Source organism: Ochotona curzoniae, unplaced genomic scaffold (genome assembly GCF_017591425.1).
Source record: "Ochotona curzoniae isolate NIBS_2020 unplaced genomic scaffold, NIBS_Ocur_1.0 contig_908, whole genome shotgun sequence".
NCBI classification, from domain to species: domain Eukaryota; kingdom Metazoa; phylum Chordata; class Mammalia; order Lagomorpha; family Ochotonidae; genus Ochotona; species Ochotona curzoniae.
In genome coordinates, this window is record NW_024466607.1 from 21,767,382 (window position 1) to 21,783,748 (window position 16,367).

General features: G+C 48.5%; 1 protein-coding gene across 24 annotated transcripts in view; it reads left to right on the top strand.

The window, feature by feature from the left end:
• The first annotated feature begins 947 nt into the window (after window positions 1–947).
• PXK (PX domain containing serine/threonine kinase like) overlaps window positions 948–16,367 on the top strand; it is a 71,205-nt gene continuing 55,785 nt past the window's right edge. For 16 of the 24 annotated variants that reach the window (XM_040994707.1, XM_040994708.1, XM_040994714.1 and 13 more), the window contains exon 1: window positions 994–1,164. In XM_040994707.1, coding sequence (XP_040850641.1) covers window positions 1,063–1,164 — 102 coding nt within the window. In that variant the 5' untranslated portion in view covers window positions 994–1,062. Of the gene's footprint in view, window positions 1,165–6,249; window positions 6,270–16,367 lie in introns of those variants that run through there. The other 8 variants (XM_040994706.1, XM_040994728.1, XM_040994704.1 and 5 more) reach the window with 8 other exon arrangements.

Sequence of the window (16,367 nt, forward strand, 5' to 3'; positions counted from 1 at the left end):
TGATTCTGTCGGTCCAACTTTTAGGTTTTTGGGCCTGAGAAGCCACTTTTAGCGACTCAGAAGACCTGAATATGAGGGTTTTTTTTTTTTTTAACTCTTGATCCAGGCATGGTAGCCTAGCAACTAAAGCCCTTTCCTTGCACACACTGGGATCCCATGTGGGCACAGGTTCTGATCCCAGAGGATCTGCGTCCCAGCCAGCTCTCTGCTTGTGGCCTGAGAAAGCAGAAGAGGATGGCCCAAAGGCCTTGGGACCCTGCACCGAAGTGGGAGACCTGGAAGAGGCTCCTGGCTCCTGGCTTTGGATCAGCGCAGCTCTGGTGCAGCTCCGGCCATTGTGATCACCTGGGGAGTGAATCAGCAGATGGAAGGTTTTCCTGTCCCTGTATTTCTGCCTTTCCAATAAAAAATAAAAATAAATCTTTAAAAAAAAAGGAAAGCCTTAAGATCTAGAGAGTTCAGACTGTGTCAGTTCTCATGTTATTATGTTGAGACTCGGGATCCTTGAACCCGGGACGTGGGGCCCAGGGGAGAGCTTCAGTTCTAAGGTTTCCAACTATTCTAGTCCCAGAGTGTAAGACCCCCCGATTCTAAAATCCCCCGATTCTTATACGCTTTGGTATGGGAATCTCTGGGTCTAATGGTGCTTGGGCATGATTTGTCCAGTCTCCGGATCCCTGGTGGTGCTGACTCAGGCTGCAGCGTTTCCCGAGGAGTCAGAGCCCAGTACGCCAAGAGTTGCCCGGCGGGTCTGCCGCGCGCCCAGGAGGATCGGGGAGGTTCGATCTCCGGGCAAGGACACCGTGCGACTCGCCGTGCAGCTGAACGTCCTACGCACGGTGCAGGCAGAGTCCCGTCGGGCGGCTCGGCGCTAGGACCGCGCGGGCAGCGGCTGCCGCCGGTGTTGACAGTGAGGGCGGCGCTAGGACCGCGCGGGCCGGCCGGGCGAGCGGCGGCGGCGCGTGGGGCGGCGCGTGTTGACAGCGGCGGCGGGAGTCGGCGCCTCGGGTTCCTTCCCCGCGCGTCCTGAGGCGGCGGCGGCGGCCGGGCGTCCTCCCCGGGATGGCCTTCATGGAGAAGCCGCCGGCCGGCAAGGTGCTGCTGGACGACACGGTGCCGCTGACAGCAGCCATCGAGGCGAGCCAGAGCCTGCAGTCCCACACGGTGCGCGGCGGGGCAGGCGGGCGGCCCGCGGTCGGGCAGCGGGGAAGGGGCTGGGTGGTCCCCGGCCCCGGAGGTGTCTGGGTGGCTGCGGCTCGCGGTCGGCCCTCGCCCGGCCAGGGAGGAAGCTGAGGAGGGGCGCGGCGGTGGCCTGGGGGAGCTGTGGGATTCCCGGGCCCACCCTGCGCTCGGCTTCGGGAGTCGTGGTTCAGGGACCGCTCAGGACCGAGTCTCGTCCACTTGCGCCAGCCCCAGCCTTCTCTTCGGGCCCCTGGAGGGGTCGGTCCCTTTACAGCTCCCCCTCTCTCCCTTTCCCCTCGGTAGAGAGGCTTGAGAGGGTGTGGAACAGATTGAAGTAGAACTTTAAGAGACTACTTGTGGGGACAGCAGGGGCCAGAGTGGCCCGGGGCGTGCAGCCCCCTTTTCCAGGTCAGCTGCTTGCTCTTGGTCCCAGGAAATGACCAGGGATTCCTTTGAGGCAGAATGTACGACTCTGCTGCGTCCCTTCTCCTCTCCCCAGCTCCCCACGGTTGCAGTGGTAGTATGGGTTTAAGTTTCGATTCCCCTGAAGTAAGAGGGCTTCGTGGTAGGTACAGGTGGAGTTCATTTCGGGTACACGCTCGGTCTTGATGGAGCTTTAAAATGATGCGTGTTTTTATTGGCCTCTACCTCCTTTTCTTTTTTCTTTTCTCGCTTTTACAAGCTGTAAACCCGGGGCAAGCAGTAAAACCCCTTGGCGCTGCCAGCCAGGGCACATTGGGAAGCGCTGAATGGGAGCCGGCGGATTCCTGGAATTGTGATGTTCAGCTCCCCCCCTCCCCAAGCTCGCCATTTCACAGGCTTGTTTGTTCACAAGGCAGGGTGTTTGGGGGTTCATCATCTGGCGGCGCAGGCCCCACAATAGCCTTCTGTTTGTCTTTTTTTGTTCAAGTTCTTCTGCTGTTCAAAGAGACCTTTTCTTCTCCGGTAGTAAAGTGGGACTTTTTTGAACCCCAGTTTCCTCTTCCGAAAGCCACGCTTTGTGGGGCTTGTCTTGTTTTTACAGTGTGCATTTCCAGCTGGGAAAATAATTGTCTCTCTCTTTTTAAAGTGCGTTTTGTTTCATTCTGTTTAATCCTATTCTTGAGACAAGTGAGAGAGAGAGCACCTATAGGGCAGAATTTGTGGAGGACGTGTGGGTGAAGGGTTAATGTTTAGGGGACCGAGACTGGGCTCTTTCTGCTGGTGAATTAGATCGTTGACTGTTGGCTAGGGAACCTTGAAACTTTCTGAGGCTGCAGGTGAGTCCTTTAGGTTTATTTTGTATTGAAAGTAAGGAGATAGATGCTTATCAGTATTCACAGACCACTTGTTCCAGGAAGTGCCTCAGTCCATGTGCCTATCCGGCATCTTCCCCTTTGATCATCTTATTCTGTAATTAGTTCTTTCTACAGAAGATTTACTTTATTTGAAAGGCAAAGTGACAGAAGTCTTCTATTCACTGGTTCACTCCCAGGATGGCAGCAATAGCCAGGGCTGGGCTAGCCTGAGGTCAGGAGCCAAGAACTTCGGGGTGTCATCCCACAGGGGAGGTGGGGCTCTGAAGCACTTGAGCCATTCTCTGCTCCGGGTGCCCTCCCTTCCTGGCACGGGAGCAGGAACCCGAATCAGGAGCAGAGCCAGTCAGGACCCCAGCCAGATCCAGTGTGGGATGCCAGCATCACAAGCCCCAGCTTAGCCTACTGTGCCGAATGCCTAGCGCTGCAATTCCTTGTTTCCTTTTCCTCTCCCCTAGCCTGTGAGAGGAGGGGCACTGCTAGTTGTCTTTTGGGGTCCAGGCCCTGGTGTCTTGATAGGATTTCATGTGTGTGTGTTGAATTGATAAATGAGCCACTACCTGGAGTGTCCTCTTTGTATGTAAAATGGCACCTGTGAGATTTGGAGCACCATGGCCTCTGAGGTGCTAACTGAGGCGTCAGTTCATCAGCAAGGAGGTAAAAGGTCCCACGAGGATCCAGATATTACTTCTGGGCAATTCTTTCAGAAATGAAATCATCTGGGGTAGAAAATGGCAGTTCTTACCATGATGACTGAACACAAAAGACAGTAATGACTCACAGGAGACCCATAGAGGCAGATGTGGTGGAATAAAAAGTGTAGCATTGTCTTGCATAAGCTCTTTGACTGGTCTGTATTCTTGTCATGTTAGCTGTAAAGTTTGGGAAATGTTGCATCAGCTCTGCATTTTATTGAGGAAATCACATGCTGCCAGTGTCTTAGGAGTCAGTCAGGCTGTGCCTTTTGTGAGGAAGCTGGAAGATGCCATTCCAGCAGCTTGTCAGCAGGAGGGAGCCTGCGCCTGGAGGTCAGAGGTCTGCCTCCCTTGGAAACACAGACTCGCTCAGATGCTGCTCCTGGGCTGTGCAAAGACAGAGTTAGCATGCTGAAGCAGACTCAGAAAAGGTAAGACCTCAGACAGTACAGCCCTGGGCTGACACTCGCTAGTCATGTGACCAGTTGGCTGTGCAAGTCCCTCAGCCTTCTTTTTGATGATCGGTTTTGTCAGCTGTACCTGGAAATAATAAATGCAGGCCCAGCTTGCCTCCTGGGGTTCTTAGGAAAATCCAGTGAATTCATCTTTATGATGTCCTTGTCAAGTGCGTCCCTCTTTTTCCCACACTTCACTCCCCGACGGTACAGATACACAGGACTAGACACGTGGAAGTGTGTTGTTGAAAATAAGCCTGCCTCTGTCCGTGGCTTCTGTCATCTGTTGGGTCGGGTGGGAAAGAGAATGGATAGCCAAACAGTTAAGGTTATATCTGATTTGGTTTTATGAGTTTAGACTGAGGAGTGAGTGAAGGGAGATCTGTGGCTTGGAAAATACACGTGCCAGAAGGGTGACGGGAACTCGGGGTCACTGGCAGAAAGGCAGGCAGTGTTTGCAGGAGCGCCTGGCAGAAAGGACGCGTGTTGGTGTGTGCTTCAGTGCCTGACTGTGGCTTGGGTCATATCATTTTCATTTGGTTGGGGCACAGCACAATGAATTGAACTTTCAGGAAACAAGACCAGGCCTCTGTTGCAAGGAACTGAAGCTTCCATAAAACTAATGCTTTAGGGTCTTGATGCTCCCAGCAGGGGGTCGGGAGAAGAGGGAGGATTTTCCAAAGGGAACCTTGGATTAAAAAAAAAGAAAAAGCCACACAGGTGAGTTAGGGCCAGGTTTGAGAGGACTGAGAGAAGACAAAAGGAGAACTTGTTGGATACCTGAGGAAGGGAGAAATTCACAGACCCGAAGCTGGTTATCTGGATGAAACTTGATTTTTGGAGAGGGCTGGTCCACATTCATCTCCAAGCTCCGCGGGTGGGCGTGCTGCGGCGTGATCCGTTTAATCTCCACCTTACTTTTTCACTAGGGTTTTTTGAGGTTCCTGTTATTCAGGGTCCAGTTAACCTGCCTTGAATGTGTTTTGTTCTTGAGAAACACAAGATGATTTTAGTGATATTTGAGGCATGTATAACCACATCTTAAAAAAAAAAAACCTGGGGAAATTCTTTCCTGAAAATGGATCTGTCCTAGAACTTCTGATTTTTTGAAACTGCATTCCTGCACGGTTTGTTTATTCCACAACATTCATACATTCAACCAGAATGTCTTGACTGCCTGCCCTGTGTCAGACACGCACTAGAGACAGGACCACGAGCAAGACAGCCCTTACTATGTGGAGTTTTTGTTCACTAGGATTCTGAGGTCTTGAGTTTTCTAAGATGTATGCAAGTTACCCACGACCTTGACCTGCCGTCCAGGTGGACCTGGAGTTCTTCTGTGGTCTTTGGTTTATTGAGCATCAGTGACCTCCTTTTATTGTCTTTAAAACTGTTCTTATGTCATCCAAATACCTATTTAGCTTTGGTCTCAATCAAGGTGATATCATTGCCTTCAGAACCTGAGAAACCATTTTTAAAAAAGATTTTATTTATTTATATACAAAGTCAGATATACAGAGAGGAGGGGAGACAGAGAGGAAGATCTTCCATCCGATGATTCACCCCCCAAGTGAGCGCAACGGCTGATGCTATGCCGATCCGAAGCCAGGATCCAGGAACTTCTTCCGGGTCTCCCATACAGGTGCAGGGTCCCAAGGCTTTGGGCCACTCTAGACTGTTTTCCCAGGCCACAAGCAGGGAGCTGGATGAGAAGCAGGTCCTCCGGGATTAGAAAGATTAGAAACAGTACCCAGGGCCCAGCGCGGTGGCGCAAGTGGTTAAAGGTCCTCGCCTTGCACGCCCGGGATCCCATATGGGCGCCGGTTCTAATCCCGGCAGCCCCGCTTCCCTTCCAGCTCCCTGCCTGTGGCCTGGGAAAGCAGTCGAGGACGGCCCAAAGCTTTGGGACCCTGCACCCGCGTGGGAGACCCGGAAGAGGCTCCTGGCTTTGGATCGGCATAGTATCGGCCCGTTGCGCTCACTTGGGGAGTGAATCATGGGACGGAAGATCTTCCTCTCTGTCTCTCCTCTCTGTATATCTGCCTTTCCAATGAAAAAATAATAAAAAAAATAAATCTTTAAAAAAAAAAAAGAAACAGTACCCGTATGGGATCCCGGTGCATGCAAGGCGAGGACTTTATCCACTCGGCTACTGCACTGGGCCCTGCGCACAGCAGCTTAACCCTTCATGCCGTAATAGTGGCTCCTGAACATTTTTATGAACTTATTATTTGAGAGGCAGACATAGGGAGACGAAAGTCCCATCTAGTGGCTCACTGAAAAAATGTTTAGTTTTCTTAGTCCTGGGGTTGGGAGCCAGGAACTCAGTTCAGGTCTCCTCTATGGGTGGCAGGAGTCCAGTTAGCATACCTTCCCCCCAGGTTACAGTCAGGAACAGGGCTGGACATTTTGCCCAGGCGTTCTGACATAAGAGATGGGCATCTATTTCTCTCTCTCTCTCTTTTTAAACTAAAAGATATTATTGCTTTTATTTGAAAGGCAGAGTTACAGAGAGAAGGGGAGAGAGAAAGAGAGAGAAATCTTCCATCCACTGGTTCATTCCCCTAGTGGCAGCAAAGGCCAGAGCTGAGCTTATCTGAAGCCAAGAACCAGGAGCTAGGAACTTCTTCTGGATCTCCCAGGTGGGTGCAAGGGCCCAGGCACTTGAATCATCCTCTGTTGCTTTCCCAGGCCGTAAGCAGAGAGCTGGATCAGAAGTAAAGCAGCTGGGACATAAACTGACCCCCGTGTGGGATCCCAGCGCTTAAAGGTGGAGGAGTAGCCTACTAAGTCATGATACTGCACACTTCCCCTTTCTGCCCTCCCTTTAAAGGTTTGTTTATTTTTTTTGAAGACCAGAATTACAGAGAGATGAAGAAACAGAGAGACCTTAAGCCAGGAGCTAAGAGCTTGCTCCAGGTTTCCCACATGAGTTCAGGGACTCAAGGAATTGGGCCATGTTGCTCTGTCTTTCTAGATGCCTCAGCAGAAAGCTGTATCAGAAGCAGCAAAGCAGTATGGGATGGCAGTGTCACACTTGGCAGCTTAACTCGCTGTGCCAACAATGCCAATACCCCAGATTTTAAATTTTAAGATAATCTAGCACTTGAGATGAAAATGTGTATTTGGACTCTCTTTTAGGATGTTATTTGGAAGACTTTTGAGGATTCCAAATTATATTGAATACTGTAAAAATTTGTGAAGATGTTTGTGTAGACAAAAGCAAGCTGGTGGTTCATTTAGCAGCATTTCCCCACATTAGATGGTTTTAATGGCAATTATTTCTGGGAGTCTAATCACTGCACTGGATTGTGCATTTCCTCCACTTGTCCTAGGAACCTGTGATGAAGGCAGTCAGAGTTGGAAGCTTTTAAATATTGGTAATGAATTCATGTAGAGGCTGTAAGTGATCTCTTTGTCTTTTTTTAAAGATTTATTTATTTTTTGCAAAGTCAGATATACAGAGAGGAGAGACAGAGAGGAAGATCTCCCATCCATTAATTCACTCCCCAAGCAACCACAACAGCTGGAGCTGAGTTGATCCAAAGCTAGGAGTCTAGAGCGTCTTCCAGGTCTCCCAGGTGGGTGCAGCTTCCCAAGGCTTTGGGCCGTTCTCAGCTGCTTTCCCAGGCCACAGGCAGGGAGCTGGATGGGAAATGCAGCAGCCAGAACATTTTGCATGGTCTCATATGGGATCTTGGCACCTGCAAGGGAAGGATAAGCCATTGGGCCATCACTCTGGGCCCTGAATGCTTCAGTATTTGCAGGATGTCAGGGAGAATCTGACTCCTCCTATTGTTTGTTTTCCCCTTAGTCTGATAACTGTTCTTATCAATGACTTGTTTTGCAAACACCAAGCATATAGTGGGGGAAATTAACAAGTGACTCTGGCTGCCCTTCCTTAGCAGCTTCAAACTGTTGAGTCAGGAGTGAAGGGACAAGTGCCTTCTATTGGGTCAATACTGGGACTCTCAGGAGGGGAGGGGTTCGTGGCGACTGATCCTTCAGTCTCCAGCTGACGGTGCTGACAACAGGGTTTTGGGGAAGTCTGGCCACTTCCTTCTGCTTACTAGCAGAGTACAACTGAAGGCGAAAGGGAATTCCATTGCCATTGTCGTCATCACATCCTTGAGTAGTTACTTCTGTGTGGCTGAAAGGACACTGTCCTGTTTATTAATGCAATGACAAGTTGGTTTGGGGAATCCATTGCAGAATCACTGTAAGGTGTGTTGTTTGTTTTAGATTACCCCAGTGTGTGCAAATCCCATACCATTCCCTTTAACCCTTTCACGTGTACAATTCAGTGGCTTTTAGTGTGACACAGAATTATGTCTATATCACCACAGTCAATTTTTTGAGAGTTCCCAGCTCCAGTCCCCAAATCTAACACCTCTCTGGGTCTCACTGACCTGAAGCCTGCTCTCAGAGTGTTTGGGGAAACATTTGTAGATGACCGCCTGGAAGGACTTTGAGTTGGTGACAATGCTCACTATTTAGAACAATAGGTGGGTCATGTTTTGTAGGTGTGAAAAAGTCACTTCAGGTTGCAGCTTATGTGGCATTTAGGTGTATATGCACAGGTGATTTATTAAAGTGGTACGAGAGAAGGGCAAAGGGCTGTGTGCCAGAAAGCAGGGTGCTTGTCCCAGCCAGAGTTCTGCCCTCTTGTCATGGCACTTGGGTTTGTAATGTTTAAACCACAGCTGCCGGGCCCGGCGGCATGGCCTAGCGGCTTTCGTCCTCGCCTTGAACATGCAGGGATCTCATATGGGCATGGGTTCTAATCCCAGCAGCTCCACTTCCCATCCAGCTCCCTGCTTGTGACCTAGGAAAGCAGTCGAGGACGGCCCAAGGCCATGGGACCGTGCACCCGTGTGGGATACCCAGAAGAGGTTCCTGGTTCCCGGCTTCAGATCGGCATAGCACCGGCCGTTGTGGTCACTTTGGGGGGTGACTCATCGGACGGAAGATCCTCCTCTCTGTCTCTCCTCCTCTCTGTATATCTGACTTTGTAATAAAAATAAATAAATCTTTTAAAAAATAAATTAAAAAAATAATAAACCACAGCTGCCCACTTTTCTCTGGCCTGGCTCAGCAGGCTATTTCTTGTTAACTCAACTGAGGCCATCATGGTGCTGGGGGCAGTCCTGGATCTAAAAATATCTCAGAACCACTGTGCAGTGAAGGCAGAATGTGGGCTTGTTCCCGCAGCACCTTCCTTCAAGCTTGCCCTTCCTCTGATGACAGGTGACTCCCACGTGGGGACTTGTTGCACCCTAGCCCTTGATGTGAGGCTTGATACCAGCAGGTCCCACCAGTTGCTGGTGCCCACCAGAGCCCAGGGCATGGCTGGGCCTGGAGTGGCATGCTGTGGTGTGGGCTGCTTGTTCAGCCTCTGGCCAGGTCTTTCTCTTTGATTTTTGTTTCTGTTACTCTAGATCCAGCTTTCTCATCTATGAGCTATTTTGGTTAGTTGCAAACTGGAATGTTTGCTGGCATATAGATAGTAGGCATTCAGTAAATATTTGTTGAATCATTGAATTTTTTAAATGAATGTAGTCATTCGCGGCACAGGATGGGTTTCCGGTGCCCTGCTGTGTATTTCTCATCTTACCTGCCAAGCTGGATGTGATTTCCCACCCACTGAAATGCCGGCAGAGAACTGTCCCCTAAGTACAAGTGTTTTACATACATGCCAATTTCTTACTGCCCTGCTTTCTATTTATACTTCCTCTCCCTGCCTCCACAGCTGAATAGCTGAGGAGATAGTGCTTTCAGAATTGCTGTCGGGTTGCTTAAGCTGCCCAACCTCCATTTTTCCGTCTGTGAAGTGGGGGTGCTCAGCAACGTCAGGGCTGCTGTGAGGACTGGCTGGACTGCCATGCTAAGTGTCAGCTGCTGGGTGCTTGTTTATTATCTTCGCGTAGGGCAGAGCCTGAGCACCTGCCTGGGGCTTTTTTTGGCACTCAGGTTTGTTGAATAGAAAAAGAATCACTTATTTAAGAGTTGATCTTTTTTTTTTTTTAAGTGATAGATTAATGAATATTTAATATATGAAACAAACATTTCATTGGTAACAATATATTACAATAGTAAAATAGCTGAAGCAGAAATCAAGAAAGCAACATGTCTGACCATAAATGCCAAGGAAATAAAGAGTACATTTAACAAAGGAAATCAAATATCTGTGTAATAAAAACTGATGAAGTTATTGAAGATGCATACATATACAAATGGAAAGACAGCCACATTCACAGATTAGAAGAATGATATATATTTTTTTTATTGTTATTAACATTGTATTATGTGATACAGTTTTATAGGCACTGGGGATTCCCCGCAAGAGTTGATCTTACTGTCAGCTGAAACTAATGGCCAAAAAAAAAAAAAAAATCAGTGACATTTTCTTCCTTTTTTTTTTTTTTCTCCCTTTTGCCCCAGATGTATATGTTTTGACAGCCAGGCCCTGGTGTACACAGCAAAGTGTCTCCACTCCAGCTAACTGGCAGTAGACCTAGTTGCTGGTGGTCAAAGATAGCAGTCAAGGGCCTGGCGTGGTGGCGCAGTGGTTAAGGTCCTTGCCTTGCACGCCCGGGATCCCATATGGGTGCCGGTTCTAATCCCGGCAGCCCCGCTTCCTTTCCAGCTCCCTGCCTGTGGCCTGGGAAAGCAGTCGAGGACGGCCCAAAGCTTTGGGACCCTGCACCCGCGTGGGAGACCCGGAAGAGGCTCCTGGCTTCAGACTGGCATAGTATCGGCCGTTGCGCTCACTTGGGGAGTGAATCATCGGATGGAAGATCTTCCTCTCTGTCTCTCCTCTCTGTATATCCGCCTTTCCAATAAAAAAAATAATAAAAATAAATCTTAAAAAAAAATAAAATAAAAAAAAGATAGCAGTCAAGGCCAATGGGAGGGTTGAGGGCCCAGCTATGGACCCAGTCCACAGAGCCAGCCACTAGCAAATGGCCATTTCAGCTCTTCTCCTAGCCCAGTCCAGGGTGAGTTCTTACATCAGCACACACCAATTTGAAGGTTAACAGACTTTTGTGAAGAGTCTTCTGGGCGCCAGGCACTGTGCTGGGCACTAACAAAGACATGAGTGAAGCAGGGAGCTCACACCCTGGTGGAAGTAACAGAGGTGTAAACTGGAAGTATGGAAGGTGCCGCAAGGGCCCAGCTGCCCGGGAGTGTGCAGGCTCCTGTGAGAGGCCAGTGCTGTGTTCCTGGGGTCAGGCGATAGGAGAGGCTCAGAGAGGAACCAGCATTTTCAGAGTAACGCTCACAACCCAGCCATTTGCAACTTGCATACCTCTCATGGTGATACGGAGTGATATGAAACCATGTGCCTGGAGGTGATTTTAGGTTACAACTAATATGTTCAGATCAGCATACCATAAACAATTATATTAATTGTTGGGATCTGAATTATATTGGATTTTTTAGATATTAGAGATTATAATTGTGATAAGATGAACATGATTTAAAGCATCTTTGTACAGCTTGAATTTTTACAATGATTCTCACCTCTGGTTTGTCTTTTTAAAATTTATATTTATTTATTTGGGAAGAGAGACAGAGATCTTCCATGCGCTGTTTTATTCCTTCAAATGTGTGCAATACTTTGAGTGGGCCAGGACAAAGCCAGGAGGCTGGAACTCAATCTGGGTCTCCCTTATGGGTGGCAGGGACCCAAGTACTTAAGCCGTCACCTGCTGCCTCTCAGGGTGCACATAGGCAGGAAGCGGGAATTAGAATTGGAGTCAGAACTTGAACCCGTGTATTCTGATGTGAGATGCACATATCCCAAGCAGCATCTTAACCTCACTTCTTGTATTTATCACCAGCCTTTGCTCTGGGGATTCCTTGAGTCTGTAGTTGGCCAGTGGCCCACTGTGGACTTGATGCATGATTGAGCCAACACGGCAACCAAGTTGGGAGCACACTCGTGTTACGCACCATTCTCCCCCTCAAGTTTTCTGTGAGCACATTTGGAGGCTCCTACTTTACTCTGAGTTCAAGGTTGAAAATGTTTACGTTGTCATTTCAGTGACAGTTCTTTAAACGTAGAAATAGATACAGAAGCCTTAGTAGCCTCTGATATAAATCTGAAACCCCCTTGAGTCCCCTGGCCATTCATCCTTTTCTAAACTGTGCTTAACCCACCATAAGGACTCAGCTTTAAAAACCGCATGGGACACCTAGAAGATCCTGGCTCCTGGCTTCACACCAGCCCAGCTCTGGCTGCTGTGGTTATTTGGGGAGTGGGCCAGTAGATGCAAAATTTCTCTCCCTAAGTCTCTCTTCTCTCTGTAAATCTTCCTTTCAAGTGAAAATAAATAACTCTTTAAAAAATTATAATAATACCCAAATGTACTATGGAAAGGGACCCATATGTTTAATGGGAAAAAGCAAGTAATAGCAGTGTTTAGTGTGGTTTTTTTTTCATGATTGTCAGTATATACCTGCAAATACTCGCTAGGTACACTCAGTGCCCATTACCATACCCACTGGATCACTTTAAAAGAATCAAAATGCAGTCCTTTAAGTACTCTCCCTGCATTTCATGAATTCAGTAGTACCATGAGCATGTGGCTGCCATCGTGGACTTCAGACCTTAGAACACTGCTTCCTTCCAGCTGCTGAATGGTTGAGGAGGACTGAGCAAGAGGATTGGGTCTGTTAGCCCTGTGGCCAGTGAGTCCTGAAGTCTCTGTGGTTTGTAACGGGAAAGTGCAGGAAGGAAGCCCATTGTGAAATTTAGTAGGAGCGGAGTGTGGAAACAACACAGCCTTGCCAAGGACACTGTTCCTCTTCTGAACCACTGAAGTTAACTGCCATTCGCATTGCTGGCTACCCCATAAACTTGATGTCCGCTCTAGGCATGTTCATACCCAAACACTTCTGTTTGCTGCTTCCAAAGCTGTGTGATGTCCATGGTGAGGCTTGTTTAACAAAGTGGAAGAAAATAGCTTTCCTATTTGTCCACAGCTTCCGTGTGGTGTGGTGTGTTCCAGTTACATTCCATCTCAGCAGCAACTCCGGGTGTAAGCAGTGGGTTACAAAGTGCAGAGCTGCCTGAGGCAAGCTTCAGTGGCCAGGGGGTGTTCCGAGGGCACTGTGACTTTAGTAATTCCCCTCTCTCGCCCAAGCCTGCGTTCTTGGCCTCCCTGCCCCTGCCTTCTCAGCATCATCCTGACCTGGTAGACCCAGTTCTGCCTGCTCAGCTGCCCTCTTCCCTCCCCCAAAAGGAGATCATGTATGGTGTGAAGACATCCTGCTCACAGCTGTAGGATGCAATGACCGTGGGCCAGACCAGCCCACTGTTCTCATCACCTAACCTCTCTGAGCCTCAGTGTTCTCACTGTAAAAGGGAGATCATAACACCTCTGTCCAATGGTGGCAGGAAGAAGAAACAGGGCGACACACAGAAGGCAGAGAGCCCGTGGCCCGTGAGGGCAGCAGCCTGGGCCTCTGCTTTGAGGAGATGCTTGGCCACATGATGCGCTGGTAAGGTACAATCCAGAGTCCAGCGTAAGGCTTTCTAGGAAACTGGAGCTGGTATCAGGAGGGTAGTGTCAGGCTAGAGAGAAAAGATGTCCTTTATCCTTAGTGATGGTGACGCCTCTGGTTTCTCAGATCAGCAGCACGTCTCTGGCTTGGCTTCAGCCCCTCATCCTAGGCTTCCTTGCTGTCAAGTGCATTACCAGCCCCAGTGTGAGTAGGAGTTAGCTTGCTTTCATCTTCTTACACCTGTCTCACACACAGTGAAGGTGCTGGTAAGTAGTAAGATCAGCAAAAGCTTCCTTGCCCTAGTAAAAAGATCAACTGCAAACAAGGTCAGGTTATCTCATTCCATGTCTTATTACTTAGTATTCCTTGTTTTGTTTTTAAAAGATATGCTTCTTTATTTGAAAGGAAGAGTTACAGAGGGAGGGAGAGACAGGAAGAACCCCCATTTGCTTGTTCACTCCCCAGATGGGTGTGATGGCCAGGGCTATGCCAGGTTGAAGCCAGAAGCTTGGAACTCCATCCTGGTCTCCTGTATGGATGGCGGGGATTCAGTTGTCTGAGCCATCTCTGCTACTTTCCCAGGCACATTAGAAAGAAGTTGGATCAGCCAGCCTCCTCTTCAGTTTTTTTTTTTTTAAGGATTTATCTATTTTTATATGAAAGGCATATTTACATAGAGGAGAGATATATAGAGAGAAAGATCTGCCATCCACTGGTTCACTCTCCAAATGGCCGCAATAGCCAGAGCTGAGCTAATCCGAAGCCAGGAGCCAGGAGCCAGGAGCTTCTTTCAGGTCTCCCACATGGGTACAGAGGCCTAAGGACTTTAGCCATCTGCTGCTCTCCCAGGCCATAAAGCAGGGGGCTGGATCAGAGGTAGATCAACTGGGACATGAACCAGCACTCATATGGGATGCTAGTGCCACAGGTAGAGAATTAGCTTGCTACTCCACCACACCAGCCTGTCCAACACCCTGTGGAGCTGCTGCTGTCACCTGTCCATGCTGATTAAGCCATGACTTATTTTCCTGCAGACACCTGTGTTTATTGTGTTCTTAGGGAAGAAAAGGGATGATTACAAAGCTGGTCATTGCACCAATGCTCTAAATATACTGTCTTGTTTCTTATTCATCAGAACCCTATTGGAGGGCCCAGCACGATGGCGCAGTGGTTAAGGTCCTTGCCTTGCATGCCCGGGATCCCATATGGGCGCCGGTTCTAATCCCGGCAGCCCCGCTTCCCTTCCAGCTCCCTGCTTGTGGCCTGGGAAAGCAGTCGAGGACGGCCCAAAGCTTTGGGACCCTGCACCCTGTGGGAGACCCGGAAGAGGCTCCTGGCTTCGGATTGGCATTGCACTCACTTGGGGAGTGAATCATGGGACGGAAGATCTTCCTCTCTGTCTCTCCTCTCTGTAAATCCGCCTTTCCAATAAAGATAAAATAAATCTTTTTTTTAAAAAAAAGAACCCTATTGGAAGGGTAGGAGTTAGCAGATGAATAAACTGAAGCTCACTGCCAGCCAGGCTTTGAATCCAGGTCTCTGAGAATAGAAAAACCTATGCCCACTCTTGGGGATGTGTGGCTGTAGTGTGGAGAGGTATTCTAGTGTGGCTAATCATTATGCGGTGACCAGCTCCTCCTCTGACTCCAAAAGGAACCCAGGGGAGCTGCCTTTGAGGTGATGGAAAAGAGGTGCAAGTAGAGCAGATGTGGCTCCAGCAGAGAGCACTTCCACCATCAACAGGTGCTTGGGTGGCTGCCAGCCAAGGGTGTGAGGAACAAGGACCCTTTAGAGTCTAGAGTCAAAATAAAAGTCATCATGCCTGGTTGATGTTATGGTGTAGTGGGTTAAGTCACTGCTTGCCACTCATCTCCTCTTTCTATTCAGCTTCCTGCTAATGCGCCAGGGAATGCAGTGAAAGATGGACCAAGTATCTTTGTGTGTGTGTGAGACTCTGCCTTTTCAAATTAATATTAAATAAATGAACAGATCTTTAAAAATCCTGTTGACAGCCAGATTGGAGTTTTCATGGTTAAATAGATGTTGGATGTTTCTCTGGGCTCATGTTTGCTGCCCCCATTTCTGCAGTTGCAGAATTGTTAACCAAGCAAAGGTTATATTTCATTTTGATTACTCTGTATTTGAACTTAAGAATTTTGAGGGTTTTTAAAATTTTTTTGGTTGCTTTTGTTTTGTTTTGCATTGTGAAGGAAGATGATATTCTCGTTTCAGCAAATCATGTGATTTGGCTTTGGTATCATGTAAGGGTCCTTGTAGCAGAGAGAGAATATTGGAGGAGCAGGCTCTCGTGGCCTTTAGGGTCATATCCATCCTGTAGTTATGTTAGAGTGGAGGTAAGAGGCTTTGGGAAAGCTCCTTTGCATGTTTCACTTGGTTGGAATATCCGCTGGCTTTGAAGTTGGTGGAGGTTGGCTCTTTTCCAGCTAGTGCAGGAGCTGGTCCCACAGAGCAGAACAGGGCTTTCAGAAGGGAGAAGGTTGGCGCCAAGCACAAAGGGGAGCTATATTTCTCACTGCAGGGAACCAAATGTTTGTGACGCATTCCTTGTTAATGCTGTAAATAGGAGAAACCACTTTGCATAAAGTTAAAGCACATAGTTCTGTGATTCGGCTGGTTGGCTTTTTAAATACTATTGATTTCCCTTGGCCGACAAGGAGATGCACCTGGCTACACTCATCTGCCAGAATGTGGGTAAAGATAGTGGGGATGCTTCAGAGGTCTGGAAAAACCCTTGTCATTTCCATTTGTTTGGGGGATGTTTTTGCCCAATATGGGGTTGCCCAGTAATTGGACTGAAACAAAGGTAGGTTCTAGCCCTGAAAATTTGCAGATAGAACAACAGTAATGAATATTTCACAAACAAGGAATAGTCATTAATTCCAAGTAAAATATCAAGGACTGTGAATAGCCTGGCAGGTGCCACTGAACTGAGCGCAAGTCTTACAAGCTGATTCCATCAGAATTGCCTCAGAAACACCACTGTCCATTAGTGGTAGTGATCACTGCCTGTGGGCTGCAGCTGTGCTGTGTGACACTGTGCCTTAGTAGGGCAGTTCTTGGAAAGGCATACATTTGGGGCTGGGGAGAGCTCACCAAGGTGTTCTTGAATGCTGTCTGATTTTAGTTGGTTGTAGGGGCGCAGGCATCCTCTTTCTCAGAGGTGTGTGTTGGGACACTCATGTACCACATCGGAGTGCCTGGGTGCCTAT